At 38.6% G+C, this 14,766-nt stretch overlaps 6 protein-coding genes across 6 annotated transcripts; 4 read left to right on the forward strand and 2 right to left on the reverse strand.

The window, feature by feature from the left end:
* Nucleotides 1-284: 284 nt before the first annotated feature.
* I206_101814 (uncharacterized protein) lies at nt 285-3,208 on the reverse strand (the record flags this gene model as incomplete). Its single annotated transcript, XM_019158790.1, has 12 exons — nt 285-502; nt 579-966; nt 1,032-1,144; nt 1,214-1,518; nt 1,584-1,779; nt 1,839-2,057; nt 2,113-2,213; nt 2,280-2,506; nt 2,569-2,686; nt 2,767-2,898; nt 2,965-3,027; nt 3,084-3,208. 12 exons carry the CDS (start codon nt 3,206-3,208, stop codon nt 285-287), a joined length of 2,205 nt encoding a protein of 734 aa, XP_019008536.1.
* Nucleotides 3,209-4,478: 1,270 nt separating this feature from the next.
* Nucleotides 4,479-5,486, reverse strand: I206_101815 (uncharacterized protein; the record flags this gene model as incomplete). Its single annotated transcript, XM_019158789.1, has 3 exons — nt 4,479-5,183; nt 5,250-5,330; nt 5,436-5,486. The coding sequence occupies 3 exons, from the start codon at nt 5,484-5,486 to the stop codon at nt 4,479-4,481; spliced, it is 837 nt and encodes a 278-aa protein (XP_019008535.1).
* A 527-nt stretch (nt 5,487-6,013) lies between these two features.
* Nucleotides 6,014-7,454, forward strand: I206_101816 (uncharacterized protein; the record flags this gene model as incomplete). Its single annotated transcript, XM_019158788.1, has 3 exons — nt 6,014-6,141; nt 6,211-6,274; nt 6,345-7,454. 3 exons carry the CDS (start codon nt 6,014-6,016, stop codon nt 7,452-7,454), a joined length of 1,302 nt encoding a protein of 433 aa, XP_019008534.1.
* A 643-nt stretch (nt 7,455-8,097) lies between these two features.
* I206_101817 (uncharacterized protein) lies at nt 8,098-10,320 on the forward strand (the record flags this gene model as incomplete). The annotated part of the gene is made up of 15 exons (XM_019158787.1): nt 8,098-8,259; nt 8,326-8,410; nt 8,488-8,550; nt 8,615-8,723; nt 8,803-8,832; nt 8,894-8,944; nt 9,024-9,100; nt 9,178-9,251; nt 9,358-9,430; nt 9,515-9,531; nt 9,613-9,782; nt 9,882-9,953; nt 10,031-10,107; nt 10,164-10,199; nt 10,274-10,320. 15 exons carry the CDS (start codon nt 8,098-8,100, stop codon nt 10,318-10,320), a joined length of 1,143 nt encoding a protein of 380 aa, XP_019008533.1.
* Nucleotides 10,321-11,136: 816 nt separating this feature from the next.
* I206_101818 (uncharacterized protein) lies at nt 11,137-12,339 on the forward strand (the record flags this gene model as incomplete). Its single annotated transcript, XM_019158786.1, has 1 exon — nt 11,137-12,339. The coding sequence occupies one exon, from the start codon at nt 11,137-11,139 to the stop codon at nt 12,337-12,339; it is 1,203 nt and encodes a 400-aa protein (XP_019008532.1).
* Nucleotides 12,340-13,953: 1,614 nt separating this feature from the next.
* On the forward strand, nt 13,954-14,694 carry I206_101819 (uncharacterized protein; the record flags this gene model as incomplete). Its single annotated transcript, XM_019158785.1, has 1 exon — nt 13,954-14,694. The coding sequence occupies one exon, from the start codon at nt 13,954-13,956 to the stop codon at nt 14,692-14,694; it is 741 nt and encodes a 246-aa protein (XP_019008531.1).
* Nucleotides 14,695-14,766: the final 72 nt, after the last annotated feature.

Genomic DNA, 14,766 nt, shown 5'->3' on the forward strand with positions numbered 1-14,766 from the left:
GGTAATCGCCAGAGTGGTATTTGGCACAATCGTAAAGTGAATAACGACTGAACAAGCAGTTAGATACGTATCCGAAAGTCCAAACGTAGTTTGTGGAGAAACATCTCATACATCAAGATGAAGCTGAAGTTTAAACTATGGAATTTTGACTGATGCAATTTTATGGATTTCTCGTTTCCTTTTCTTTCCTTGAAAAATCATTCACATCATTAACCGATCAACGTGTAAAAACGCATAAAAGCTAAACTGATGATAATATCTTATCCATGCTACTATCCTTCCAATCAATGACCATTACCGTTACCATTGAGTCCGTTTTGTCCCATACTACTCAAAACAGCATCTGCTTTTTCCAAATCCTTCTCAGATAATTTCCTTCCACCAGATGGGGTAGCTGTACCCGAGATAGCCGATGCCAAAGAATCAGATCTGTTTCTAGGTTTCATGACGAGGGGGAAAGGGTAGTGATTTTCATCGTCATCATCATTGATACCTCGCCAACCTACAAAAAAACAAAATACACATTAGCCTAGTTGAATCTTGTACTCATTCTTGTATTACGAGGAGGGCCAACTCACTTTTGCCTCCCATGTAATCTTGAGTACCAAGGTGTTCCATTTCCTCAGTCAAAGTAGCGAAATCACCAGGAGTCATCATCCCTGTTCTCATTTTAGGTGAACCTGGTGCAGATAAAGGTGCGCCAACTCGTTGAACACCAGTGAAATCAGGCTCGTCATCGTCGAACGAATCTGGGTAGGCTCTTCTGAGGGCCAACTGTCGAGCTTTAACGTATTCGAGACCAAGCGATTTCCAATCAAGTAATTCAGACAATCGTTCGGTTCGATTTCGTTGGTTAATTCGTTGTCTTCGCGATTTAGTGGTGAAGGAGAGTAATTGGTTGGTCAATTGGTTGACCGAATCATCTACACCTTGTCCACGTCTATCAACGATGTAACAACCGTAGTCCTAAAATAATCCAGCAATATAAGCTAAAATACCGCCAATATTCCATATAGCATCGGCTGACTCACTTCAGGTGTTTCCAGCAAATCCTCCATGAAACAACCGAAACCTGACAAGTTGGTAGTGACATTAGGAATACCCATGACTGTACATTCCGCTGGTGTATAACCGAAGGGTTCGTCTAAATGATTGATTTACACAGCTAGTCAGCTCTTCCCTCGATAGGTGGTAGACCACTCAGCTAACATACAGTATGATGGGAAGACACCTAAATGACAACCTCTAACGAATTCCTCGTAGTCCAAGCCTAATATAGGGTTATTCGAGTTCAAAAATTCAGGGTGGAAGATGACCTTGACTCGGTCGGAAGATTGGTTGAACAGCGAAACTCTTCTAAATTGGTTCAAGATGGGATCATTGGCGTCATCGGCCATATTGTGAGTTACAATAGGAGGAAGTGAATTTCGCTTGAGAGCGAAGACTCTTCGCTTGAGTGCAACAGCATCTTCCTTAGAAAGAAGATCTTCTGGATTGGGAACTTCGGTACCATGTTCACTATCAGAACGCTTCGTTAGCTTTACTTCATCGGAACAGCGGCTTCTACCCGTCATCAGACATACCCTGAATACCTAGCAGCATGCTCGAAGATTCTCTTTTCAATTCTACCAGTGATCTGTTTAACACATTCTTTCAGTTGGGCAGTAACAGCTTGACCTTTGAGGGCCTCGATCGTGTAAGAGTTGGTGGCAGCAGGCATAATGATGAAAGCTACTACAGTAGTCTTGGATCCCATCTCTTTCAATCGGTGATTCAATCCTAGTTGGAGAGTATCGATATATTCAGTACTGGGAAATTGATATAATCGAATTACTCACGAGCTAGGGACTCAATGAACATATCCACACCCTTATTTCTAAACTCATATCGTCCAGCAGTGAACATATAGACGGTGTTCTCGAGGTCGAAATCGTAGTGACCGTAGAAGTGACCTCGAATGAAATCGTTGATTTTCTCCTTGGATTGCATGTGCATATTTTGGAATTCGTGCATAGCAGCAAATTTAACAACGTTAAGACCGTTGGGTAGAACACCATCTAAAGTCAAACTGTCAGCTTGCTAAGTGGGAAAAGGGCGGCGCGTTTTGCTCACCTGGTTTTCGCTTAAGAAGATGTTCAGATTCGAATGCGGTAATATGAGATACGGTAGTGAATACGTCTGCGCAGTGTGCAGCTGATCTTTCGATACAGTATCTATTGGAAAATGGCTCATTCAGTTGGCAATCCCCTCCGGACATTATCGGTTGGATAATCGCTCACCTGTGATAGATACCTCTCTTTCCCGCTTCATGGTCCACATCAAAGTATTGCAAATTATTATAGAAATCTACACTTCCTGCACAGAGATATCGACCGAGCAAAGTAGCGTGAGTGGTGAAGATGGTAGTTACGTCGATGTGTCTCTTTCGACATAATGGAATAGCTAAACCAGCTTGCCATTCGTGGAAATGAGCAATAATGGCTGTACTGGTCTCTCTTGAGGAGAACTATTTATTGCAAATACCCGATTTAGTGAACCCGAAGGATCTATGAAAATGACTTGACTCACTTCTCCCAAGAACCAGGCTACCATATAACCGAATACAATTGTCTCATTAGTTTCATGATCGTTAGGTGGTGAAGGGATACCGGCAAGATTCCAGAGATCGGTCTTCCATTCATCCATCCTGTCAATTGGGCGGGAATAACCTCAGCTCTTCACCCCGTCACGGAACAAAACAAATAGATCATTTTAAAGGGAACTTACCGGTCGTAACATGATCCAGTGTCAAAAAGCAATACTCTAGGATTACCTTCAATCAACCATCTACCGTAAATGAGCTTCACACCTCTTTCTTGCATGGACTTAAGGGTAAGAGCGAATGGTGTTCCGGGTTCACTAGATCGTACAGGTATGATTAGTTGTATTTCGACCTTCTATACGGTATTCACAAAATCGACTCACGGTTCCTCAGATTCAACTTCCATGGGAGCGGTCTTATAACTCAATGGACCAATCAAACATGCTCTACAAGGCGATTTATCAGTATGAGCGCTCCGTGATGTTAAAAATGATGAACTTACCGGTCTCCGTATTCCTTAGTGGTTACAGGTACTTTTGTCTTGATAACAGTATAAATACCTCCAACTTTATTCGCTACTTCCCAAGCACACTCAAAGAGTAATGGGGAGTGCACCGAACGAGCCATCTTAAATGAGTTGTGGGAGGAAAGTTATGAACAAGTGATATGATATTTTTTATTTTACTTGGTAGAATCGCCAGAACTAGAAGGACGTTGACAAGGACATGTAGTAAGATTCAGATTGGTCAATTGAAAGGAAGATGAGAATGGGAGAATGTCAGCTAAAATCGTTCAACGTTATCGTTCAACGTTCAACCCAACTCCAAACTAAGCTGATACCGGATCAAAGAACAGGATCATAGTCAACTTGACAAAGGTATCCACTCAAACATTCGCACAGACTCTGACGGCTGCCTTCGTACCATTGTCCATATTTCCAATGTCCTGGTACTCCCTAAACCATGACAATGTCCCTAGACCCATTGTGCGAGAGCGAACGCAACTCACCTTCGTGTATTCCCGTATCTAATATTGACGACGTGACTTAGAGGAAATATGATCAATTGACTTTGAAGAAGCAACAACTAGTTGTACAAGTCAAAGTTAAATCAAGATGCTATTTTGATTGGAGTTGAGTTTAGGTATCAGAAGTCCTGAGATTGACAAGGGAATTGGGAATTTGATGACGATACAATAAGTTACTCAATCTGTTTAAAATGGTGGGATGGTGGGGCCGTGATTACTTTATAAAAACCCTGAAATTACCTTATTAGGGAGAAATTATATAAGGGACTCAGGGGCCCCCTTAACTTATCCCGCTTTGATAGACGTCATTGTCACTTAAACGCCTGTGGTTGGATAGAGGGGCTGCAAGTGTGGGGGGATAAAGCAAAGATTTAGTTCTTTCATAGGGATATGAAAGTGTATACAAGAACATGTCATCCATACAGACAAGCAGGAAGTTTAAAAGAGCTTGTAACCATGAATAAGCATCCCATGTTTTACGAGTATCGATATTCCTTGAAAAATCTTAGCTCTCGGAATTTTAGCGGATACCAAATTTCGATGGAGTCAGAAAGGCTTTAGCGCCTTGTTGGTATCACTATATCCCGCATTCTTAAATTCTGAACTCTGCCGCCTTCTTACTGTCTACCTGCTGTGTTCAGAAAAGTGATCAAAATGGTTCATTCCGATTGTTCGTAAATCGACATGTTGAGCTCAAGTAAGGGCTCTGTGTGCAGCATCAATATTTAGACTATAGGTGACATATACTCGAACTGCATTTACGCAAATTTATGAATTCATTGTGTGGAAACAATGGTTATTTGGTAACTCTGTCAAGTAGCCTAAAGTATAGATATACAGTATGCATGTCACGTCCATGCCTACTCGCCAATCACCAATAGCTACTCAATATTGGCACTTTATCCCAAAAATTCCCTTTCCTCGTTTGGTCGGCTTCCTGATTCTGCAAAGGAGATTGGATTTTCTCTTCATCGATACCTATCGACATATCCTCAATTGTTTGAGCATCAGGTATAGATCTGACCCATTCTTTGCCTATGACTTCTTCAATTTCCCATTTAATCCCATCTTCAGACCTTTTCAAACCAAAATCAACTACAAATCCTATTCCTTTCCAGCTCATATCAAAATAGTTTTTTGGTAATTCCCTTTTTCTCCATTTATTCGTCTCTATTGATATGATAGCTGAAGATTCCGGAGAAGGGGGTAAATAAGGTTCTACTATTTTATCTAAAATGGTATTTCCAGTTATAACCCTATTCGAGGTAGTATAAAATGATTGACCCAAATCCCAACCAAATATCTTTTTCCAGAGAGCGTTTTGTCTTGTTGAATTTGAATAAGTTGCGGAAATAGCTTTATTCATTTCTTCGTAGCCTACAAGATTGGGCGAAGAGTATCGTCCACCATTTAAATTCATCCATGTTCGATTCGGCAATGGTGCATTTAGTGGTAAGTTGGCAGATGAAATTACTGTGCTTGTTGAATTAATACGGGATGATGAGGAAGCCTGTGAGTCGAGGGAGGGATGAAGAAAAGGAGAATGAGGAGAACTTGATAAGAAAAGAATTGCAAGCTATATAAAGATCAAAAGGGACTTTCAGCTTCCGATTGAGCTAATTGGGAAAGGGGAAAAACTGACAAGTGATAAACAGTATCCACAAGGCTTGATAGCTATAAATGCTGCAGCCGTAAACAGCAATATGAATATCGGTGAAGCTGCCTGCGGGGTGGTTAATGAAATATCAGTAATCAGAGTCAAGGTGATCAAGTCACTTTGTCGTAAGGGTATGCTTTGTACTACAGCTTGAATGGACGACTGGCTCACTGGTATAGGCAGAAGAAAGAAGTAAAGCAGAACATGCTTGATGCACATCATCTTGACCAGAGCGTCTTTTCCTCCCTTGCGAGTATTTTGCAAGATTCTGGCCAAACCTGCTAGACAATCACCCTTGACGGTGTTGCTCGATTGAGTCTGCCGAAAGACAAGTGTTATGACAAGCAAAGAGAACGCTACAGACAAAGGATTGAAAATCCGTCTCTTACAGCTGCAGCAAGCTGTTCATAAACTAGCGCTCGAAATATCTCAATTCTAAATACAAACCCGTCGGAAAGGAAGCAAAGTGGTCTCGCGTTATCAATTCTCAAGTACGTGGCTTTCTTTTAAAGCTCTTCTTGTCCCCCGGTCCGCGCCCGCTTTCACTCGTATCATGTTCCCCCTATTAACATTAACATCCTCAAACATAATTCATTGAACAATCTGCTTGTGACGATAGAAGGGTATAAGATTATTTCATCAATCATAGCTACCGAATTAGATAAGCTTTCACCCTTGCTCATCACTAGTGTCTTTGGACGCATAGACATTACCTCAATTCCGACTTTCCACCTGCCAAGTCTCCCGCCATGTCATCCGAATCATATTTAGTAGTAGGAGGATGTGGATTCTTAGGTCGACATATCGTTGAACAATTACTTGCTAGAGGAGAAACTCAAGTGTCGGTATTTGACATAGTCCAAAGGCATTTTGACAGGTCAGTTCTTTTTGTTCATCGTTCACTTTGTATAAGTGAACATAAGTTGATGGGCTTGACGGTTGGCAGTAATGTTACCTTCTTCATTGGTGATTTATCCAAACCTGAAGATGTACAAAACGCTTTATACAAGGTGAGATCAAATTCACATTGCTCTGTCTGCTTGCAGTACCAGTGAACAAGCTAATCGATTGTAAATTCAGTCCAAAGCATCAGTTGTTATTCATACAGCGTCACCAGCCCACGGAATGGGTCGAGCAATATACGAAAAAGTCAACGTAGAAGGTACACGTACATTGCTTGATGCATGTCAACAACCTGAATCGACAGTTGACAAGCTCGTATACACATCATCCGGCGGAGTAATATATTCAGGTATAGAAGATATAACCGATGTAGATGAAAGGGTAGATTATCCTGCTACACCTTTAGACGCTTATAATGAAACTAAAGTAGCAGCTGAAAAAATGGTATTAGAAGCTAATGGTGTTGGAGGATTATTAACTTGTGCAATTAGACCTGCTGGAATATTTGGTCCAGGTGATAGACAAATGATTAATGGATTTTACGGTGTAATCAAAAATGGTCAAACTAAATGGCAAATTGGAGATAATTTAAATTTAGGAGATTTTACATATGTTGGAAATGTTGCATATGCTCATCTTCTTGCTGCTGATAAATTAGATTCAATTTATCCTTATTCATTACTTAGAGATCCAATTTCAAGTATTGATATTTCTCTGGGTAAACATAAAATACCAACTTCATCATCAAAACCAATTGGACCTAATCCAAATCCAACTGAAGAAGATTTAAAATTAGCAGAAAAATTTGAAAAAGGTCAAGTTGATGAAAGTGATTTAAGACCTGTATTAAGAAATAAAATGGATCAATTTTCAAATGAATCTTCAAAAGATGAAAATGGTGAAGAAGGTCAAGGTATATCAATTGCAGGACAAGCATATTTTATTACAAATGGTGAACCAATTTATTTTTGGGATTTTGCAAGAACAATTTGGAAACAACTTGGACATATTCCACCTTATACAATAGTTTTACCTACTATAATTGGATTATTATTAGCTACTTTAGCAGAAATGTTTTCACAATTTACAGGAAAAGAACCTGGTTTTACAAGATTCAGAGTTAGTCAAGCTACTCAACAAAGATTTTATGATATTGAAAAAGCTAGAAGACTTTTAGGATATCATCCTATCGTGGGATTAGATGAAGGAATGAAAAGGTGGACTGAATGGTATAGCGAGGAATTGAAGAAGCAAAAATTAGCTATTGAATCGGAAAAAACAAAATAAGTTGGCTCGGAAAGGGATTAGTATCGAGGAAAAGCAGATCGATAGCAAGTCAAAGATCCCCGCAGGACATCGGACCGAAAAGGAATTATCAATCATCATAGTTCAAATTGTATCTCGTATATACCCCGCTAGCTTTGTTATTCATGCACTTACACATATTGATTAGCTAAAGCATTTTGACAGTATAATAGCGGATATTGTGGAACGAAAATAGCCTTACACGGACTGCAGTGAAAGTGGCAGTCGAATTTCGCAAACAATTACACTCTTCATCGTCACCGTCTCCCTCCTTTTCCGCTTCGTGTCGTCATAGTTGATGGTGGTCAAAAGAGTAATGAACGTGACATGAGTGAGATGACGATGATTGTGACGCAACATAGTAAAAGACTTGTATTGTATCGGTGAAAAAATTCATGAAAGGACCTCTGAAACTATGGATCGTTTCTTTGAAGGAGTTGACACTGATCCTTTCAACCTGTTGGGTCGAAGATCGTAGAAGAGAATGAGAGCTGATGAACATAGATGTAAGGCAGGATATATAAATAAACCTTCTTAGTCCCTCGTATCATTGGTTGTAATTTCAACAACGATCATCTTCACTCGATAACCTAATAAATTTTCCTTGGAATTAAAATCAAGCAGTATGACAATCAATTCACAAGACAAGCCGAATCCCTCTGATGAAATGATCCAAGTGGGAAAGAGAGATGTGAAAGAATTCGTAAATAGAATCAAATATCCTAAGAAGGGGGACTTTTTATTATCTGCTCATAGAGGAATTAGGTGGGAAGGTATTCCTGAGAACGTAATTATCTTTGAACTCCTACATATAATGACTTTCTAATTCTGATACCAATTCTTATGTTTTCAGAGTCGAAGTTCAATCCAAAAAGCTGTTGAACAAAATGTGATTTGCGTAGAAATTGATATTAGATTAACATCAGATAATGTACCTGGTTAGTGTATTTTAAAATGAACCGCCAACTGATTACAAACTCATTGGGAATTGTCTTCTTTCTGATAATAATTGTAGTTTTATTTCACGATCCAACACTTGGAAGAACAACAAATATAGCTGAACATCTACAAAAATCAGGTATGTAAACATTTTGACAATCCAGTGGCGGAAATCTAATTCTTTGAAATTGTGTTCATTTCAGAAATTTATTCTCCATTTACTGGTAAAGGCTATAGTCCTTTAATTGAACAAACACCTTGGAAAGGATGTATTGAGCATTTAATATTAAAAGAAGAACATGGAACAATCTGGTAAGTCAAATATACATATAACGAGTTTAAACACTTTGAAAAGATTTTATGGCTGATATTTCAATAATTTACTACGTAGCGAAGAAGGTGTTCTTGATTTTGCATCGATGTAGGTAAACTCTAACTTATCAAATTGAATCAATAGGACTAATAATAAACGAAAATTATAGGTTAGATTTTATAGAAGAACAAAAGCTTGATATTGTAATTTTCATGGACATGTAAGTTACACTCTCTTTGCGTTTATTAGTATACTGTATGCCGTGAAGTGAATGACGGTATGTGAATGTAATTATTTAGCAAAGTCAAAGAAGTTATGCCTTTTTTACGCGAAATTATGAAAGATCGAAGAAATGCTTCAGGTGTACCAGCTTTGGGTAAGTCAATTTTTTTTCTTGTATCGCATTTCATCATGCTACATGAAGATACACATCTGCTGAACTCTCTTTGCCAGAATGGTGCGTTTGGAAAGTTTTTGTACATATGTATGGCTATCCTAAAGAACTTGAAGAACAACCTTGGTGGAAAGTAAGTGGTTCTGCTCTTGGTGGAAAGTAAGTGGTTCTGCTCAATCCAATTTCATTTTTAAATTGCAAATCTCGATAAACAGTACTGATTTGCATGAATGGATTAGGAGGCAACGAAAATTGGGAATCCAATTTACATTCCGGTGTACGAACCTTGGCCCACTAGACAAGTAGATAATCGTAAGTATTGTTCGTTTTCCAAAGGATACTCTCAATCACAAGAGAAATCTGCTGACTGAATACTTTGACGATATTACCATATAGCATTAGAATCCATAAAAGTGAGTATTATGACCTTACCTATACGTATAACGATTGAGAGTCATTGAACCCAATTCGCTTTTTCTTCTGAAACTTCTTAGGCTTGGTCACATCATCCTAACGTGATTGCCCTCGAAATTGGTTTGAGAGCTCCAGGTGGATATATGCAAGATTTACTTGAATATGCAACTTCATCAGAATGTCCAAGGAAAAGTATTGGTTTCTTCGCATCTTTAGGTGATCTATGGGTGTACGATAATAAAGAATTTCAGTAAGTTTAGGTTATGTTAAAGCTCTTTTTCCAATATGAATATGGATATATACCTATAAACGCACTTCTATTGTGGCTGAACACCTGGTTTTTCTCTAGATTCGATATTGGCGATTTCAAAGTTCCTTGGAAATTGGAAAATCAATTTTCTCATTATCTGTTCAAGATTGAGTAAGTTACAGTATTTTTCAATCAACTATTATGAAAGAAAGAGGGATTGATGAAATTATACAATCAACATAATCTAGCAAACCCCCTCAAACTCATGATGCGATCTTACTTGAAGGTGATTCGCTGGATGGACATGATTACAGAGCAGATTTGGGTAAGCCTTCACTTTTTAACCATGAAACAAATCAATTGATCTCATATTACTCTTAGACCTGTATAAGAAGCTCGGATTTACCTGGACAATAAGTAAGTCATCATCTCCTTATACCGCCATTTGACAGAAAATTACTGATTTGTCCGTTAATCTTTTGGTATAATAGCTGATCGAGGCCAAGAGTTGAAATCCAAAGGCTTGATCACCATGTAAAGTTCGCAGGAAGAGGAGTAGTTATACAGTGACTCAGATCTACAGGTTGTTATCCTTTATTGCTACATCTGCTCTTTTCCTTTTGTATTGACTCATGCATCATTTTATGGCTTGGACACTGCTTTGCAAAAACCATTGAGTCCAGCATACGTCATGTAGCCAATTTAGCCAAGAGAAACTGCTGACTCAATTTTCATTCCCAGTATGGGGTTCTGAATCTCGTTCTAGCCTATGACACCAATTTAAGCCCGAAGAAGCCAGGATTCATTCGACAAAGGATATGAAAGGCTGAAACAGTCCAATTCGGTCATGTCATAATCCCTTCATGTGTTTGAGGGAGAATAAACGTCGGGGCAATCTACGAAGACAAAGGACCTCTCCCACCGTATTGTCTGCATTTGAATCACCTCTGCAAATTACCTTTGTCAGCTGAGTTATCGCTTTCATGTAGTATACTGTATATGCTTGACTTCCATTTCAAGTTAAATCATTCTGCTACCTAAAAACTGTTATTCAAGAGTAGCCTATCTTTCAAACTTTCAACAAGTTCCCAATTATAACTATATATGATATCGATGAATATGTCCACAAGCTCGTATGTTATATATCTTATTGGCCCATGGAGACAACAAATGACTGATGAAAGATTCTTTGTTTCTCGAACTTACAACCAGTATTCACTCAACAGCCCTTTCTAAGCTTGACCCGGGTTCTCGGGTCATCATCGACTCTATCTCTGATCATGTTAACGCACAACGTGTTCGTGGCGTGGATGCTTCTTGGTTTACCCTTGATACTGATGCTGGAACATGTAAAATGTCAGACTATGATGATCCAATAGCTTTAACAATTGCTTCTGCTCTTCATAAGCTAGATTACACTAAACTCAAGGGTGTAAATGTTACTGGCATCAACCGAAAAGAGAATGTTCACTTTGTTAAAGGTTTATTGAATTCGTTTGGTTTAAACGATGTACCGGTTGTAGAAGGAACAGAAGAGTATGATCCAAATGATTGGGATAAGGAACGTTTGGAAATTACAAATAAGAGAAGAGATGTAATGATGTCAAATAGTGAAAATACAAATTGGCAACGATATCATCAATTATTAACAAAATTAGATACCTCTAAAATTGGTGATACTGAAAGACGTGATCATTTACAACTATGCTCTGATATTTTTGATCAAGCGAAAGAATCGGGTAAAAAAGTCATAAGAGTCATTACGACTGGATTACAAACATTAGATACATATCTCCAAGATTCAAATAGGGCGAATAAATTTAAAGAAAATACTTTAAAAATTATCAATCAAGGTGGTATAAAATATGAAAATAATTCATTAGTTCCTAATGAAAATGCAAGAAATATGTATTATAATATTAATAGTTCAAAAAAAGTTTTAAAATATATTAAAGAAAATAAAATACCAATTAATTGTTGGACTAAAAATTCTGCTATTGCATGTTCAATGAATGGATCATTTTTAATTGAATTATCAAAAGAATCAAATAAAGGTATAAAAATTATAAATGAACTTAGAGAAAGTGTAGATGCTCATCAATTTTGGAATACTTTAAATCCTAAAGGTACTTTTAGTAAATCTTTTTTCACTACTGAAATGTTTCTTAAATATAAAACTACTTTACCTGATGAAAAAATTTCCGAAATTGCTAATGAATTCAAAAAAAAGTATGGTGAGAAATCCAATGATCAAGTAACTATGGATGATTATGAAGAATATTTCAAAGACTATAAAAAAGTTTTAGGAAATAAGTCAAATCTTATCATTTATGATGCATTAACCATTTTAGATATTTTAGATCAAAATTTGAAAGATAAATTACAATTATCTGTACCTTATGAAATGGATCAAGATCCAGAATTGGAAAAATATTGTAAAGTTTTCGGTAAAACTCCTTCTAATCCAGGTCTTAATGTCAAAAATACACAAGATGTTATAATTGCTCTCACCAAATATGCTGTCCACAGCTCCTCAAATGAGCGATCAAAAATCTGAAATGGTTAGTCAAAACCAATGAATAGGTATCGGCAGTTTTGTAAAACGTTTATAGCCATAACGACCGTCTATCGTATACTGTATATCATTTAAAGTCAGCTCGATCGCTGTATATGGCGATTGTCTCTCCTGATACAATTCGGAATGCATTATTCTAGCATCCAATGTCGGTTCATGATGCGCATAGACTTACACTGCATGCTCATGGACGGACCGAGAGTACTCGCAACGTCAAGAAATTCATGGGTATGCTGAGCCTTGATTATAAGCCACCCACCTTGTATCATTCCCCTCCTTTCCCTCCGCTGCGTACACTTTCCTACAGATGCGAAGAAGCTTTTCAACACAATACTTAGAATGTGACGCACCGTTTCATTCTTGACTTTGTATATATAACGAACAACGATATATGGATTGAAGGATTAAAGCTTGTTCTGAGACAATACCCCAGGTTCCCCACTCCTATCTAACTCCGCCAAAAATCGTGCTCTGTTGTAACGCCGCAATCCGCAATGACCATAACACATTAAGAATGATGAGCATTAAGAGATTGGCTGGGAATAGATAATCTGAAAGGCTAGCGCTGGCCGAATAAGAATCTATACCCATTGCCACCGGTACCAGGCCATCGATTTGACAACAGTACTGTATATATATTACAAATATCAAAATGATTTCGTAATTCGGCGACTTGACGACAATGGGATAGGGTTGAGGGTATGTCCTGGCTTAGTATACTATGGCCTTTGTATCTTACCAGTGACGTATGGGCGGTTGGGTGGCCTCTCCCATAAAAATATTTTTTAATATGCGCTTTATGTGTTGAAGTGGCAAATGAGCCAGTAGTATGATTCGACTATGTATCGCATTGCTGTTTTAAGGGCTAATGTCAATCTTTAATATGCATAGATCTCAATAGAGTTTCGGATTGTCTATCCATCACCTGCTAATTACCATGCATCGCCGTTCTGGTTGTTGCATGAATCGCATTATTTACTATGGAGTTGACGTGGGGTAACGCACAGACCCATGGTCAGGATAATCGTGCTGAAAAATACACTCATGTGGACATGACACATCACAGTGCATACACATCGTTGATCTTCCTCTTTTTTTTCCATTTCTCTCCGTCTCAACTACTCATATGTTGACGTCTGTCATCCCACTTCTTATATTTCACCATACTTTGTCTTCCACACAAGATGCAATCCACACAGGTAAAGACTACAGTAAGTATTACTAGCTACTCCTTTCTATCGTTACAAGACATATGTCACGTCAGCTCATTTTACTTGTGAATCTACTTATCAGATTGATTCGACAAAGAAAATCAGCATCCCATTTATGCCCAATGATATCCTCTTCAATGTCTTTCAACAATTAGTCAACGACCAGCATACACTCTTCTCATGTTGTCTGGTGTCTAAGCAATTTCTTTCCATCGCTCAACCGGTTTTGTATCGAAAGATCACTCTCTTCCAACAAGGAGTGCCGGCAGCTGTTGGAGCTGGCAGCTCCAAAACCACCTCCCTGAAGACTCATCTGCTCAAAAACACAGAGGCCCTTACTGTAGGATATCATGAAGCAACAGAGTGTGAAGGAATGGTGCTCATTATGCCCAAACTCATAACTTTAACGATCACTCCCTCATATCTCGGAAGAACCATGCAATTGTGTAGAGGGAAGAGGGGCTACAGGCACTGCGAATTACTCGAAGCTATCACACCCAGACGCCTCATCATTCGAAATGCAGATGTTCTCCGTTTCGGTCTCCCCGAGACAGTGCCGCCTAAAATTTTCGAGGATGTGGAAGAGCTTATATTCATAAGTCCGACTGAAATACCAAACGGAGCAGGAATTCCGCAACTACCAAAGATGGCAAAGCTCAAGAGATTTACTCGGATTTTCTGGACTGATAAGCCATCTGACGACTGGAGATCAACACCTTACAACGACAGACGCTGGAAGATCCTGAGTGTAGCATATCGAACCGTGCGGAACCTCGCATCCGCGATATCCAGCCTTCGAAATGGAGTGCAGGTACTCATTGTCAACTCAGGACCTCTGCAAGAGCTGTGTCGTGATAGTGATCCTGGAAAGAGTTTGCGGGAACAAACAGAAGAACACATCAGAACGTCGTTAGCATTCCAAGCTTGGGGGATCTACATACAACCCGGTACCAGAGATTCGAGAGAAGATGTGCTAAGGGCAAAAGCTAAGTTTATTTCTGATAATATCAAGTATCTCACTATGGAACAATATTTGAATCAAGGAGATTGGCAAGACTTCTTGACATCCAAAGAAGTTGATGGATGGATTGACAAGGAGAAGTTCAGACCTGATAATCATTACTAGCAGAAAAGAAGAGAGAAAGATCAGCTCAAATGGAAGGAAAGACCACAAGACTAATAAGGCTGTCATATGCAT

Source organism: Kwoniella pini, chromosome 2 (genome assembly GCF_000512605.2).
Source record: "Kwoniella pini CBS 10737 chromosome 2, complete sequence".
NCBI lineage: Eukaryota > Fungi > Basidiomycota > Tremellomycetes > Tremellales > Cryptococcaceae > Kwoniella > Kwoniella pini.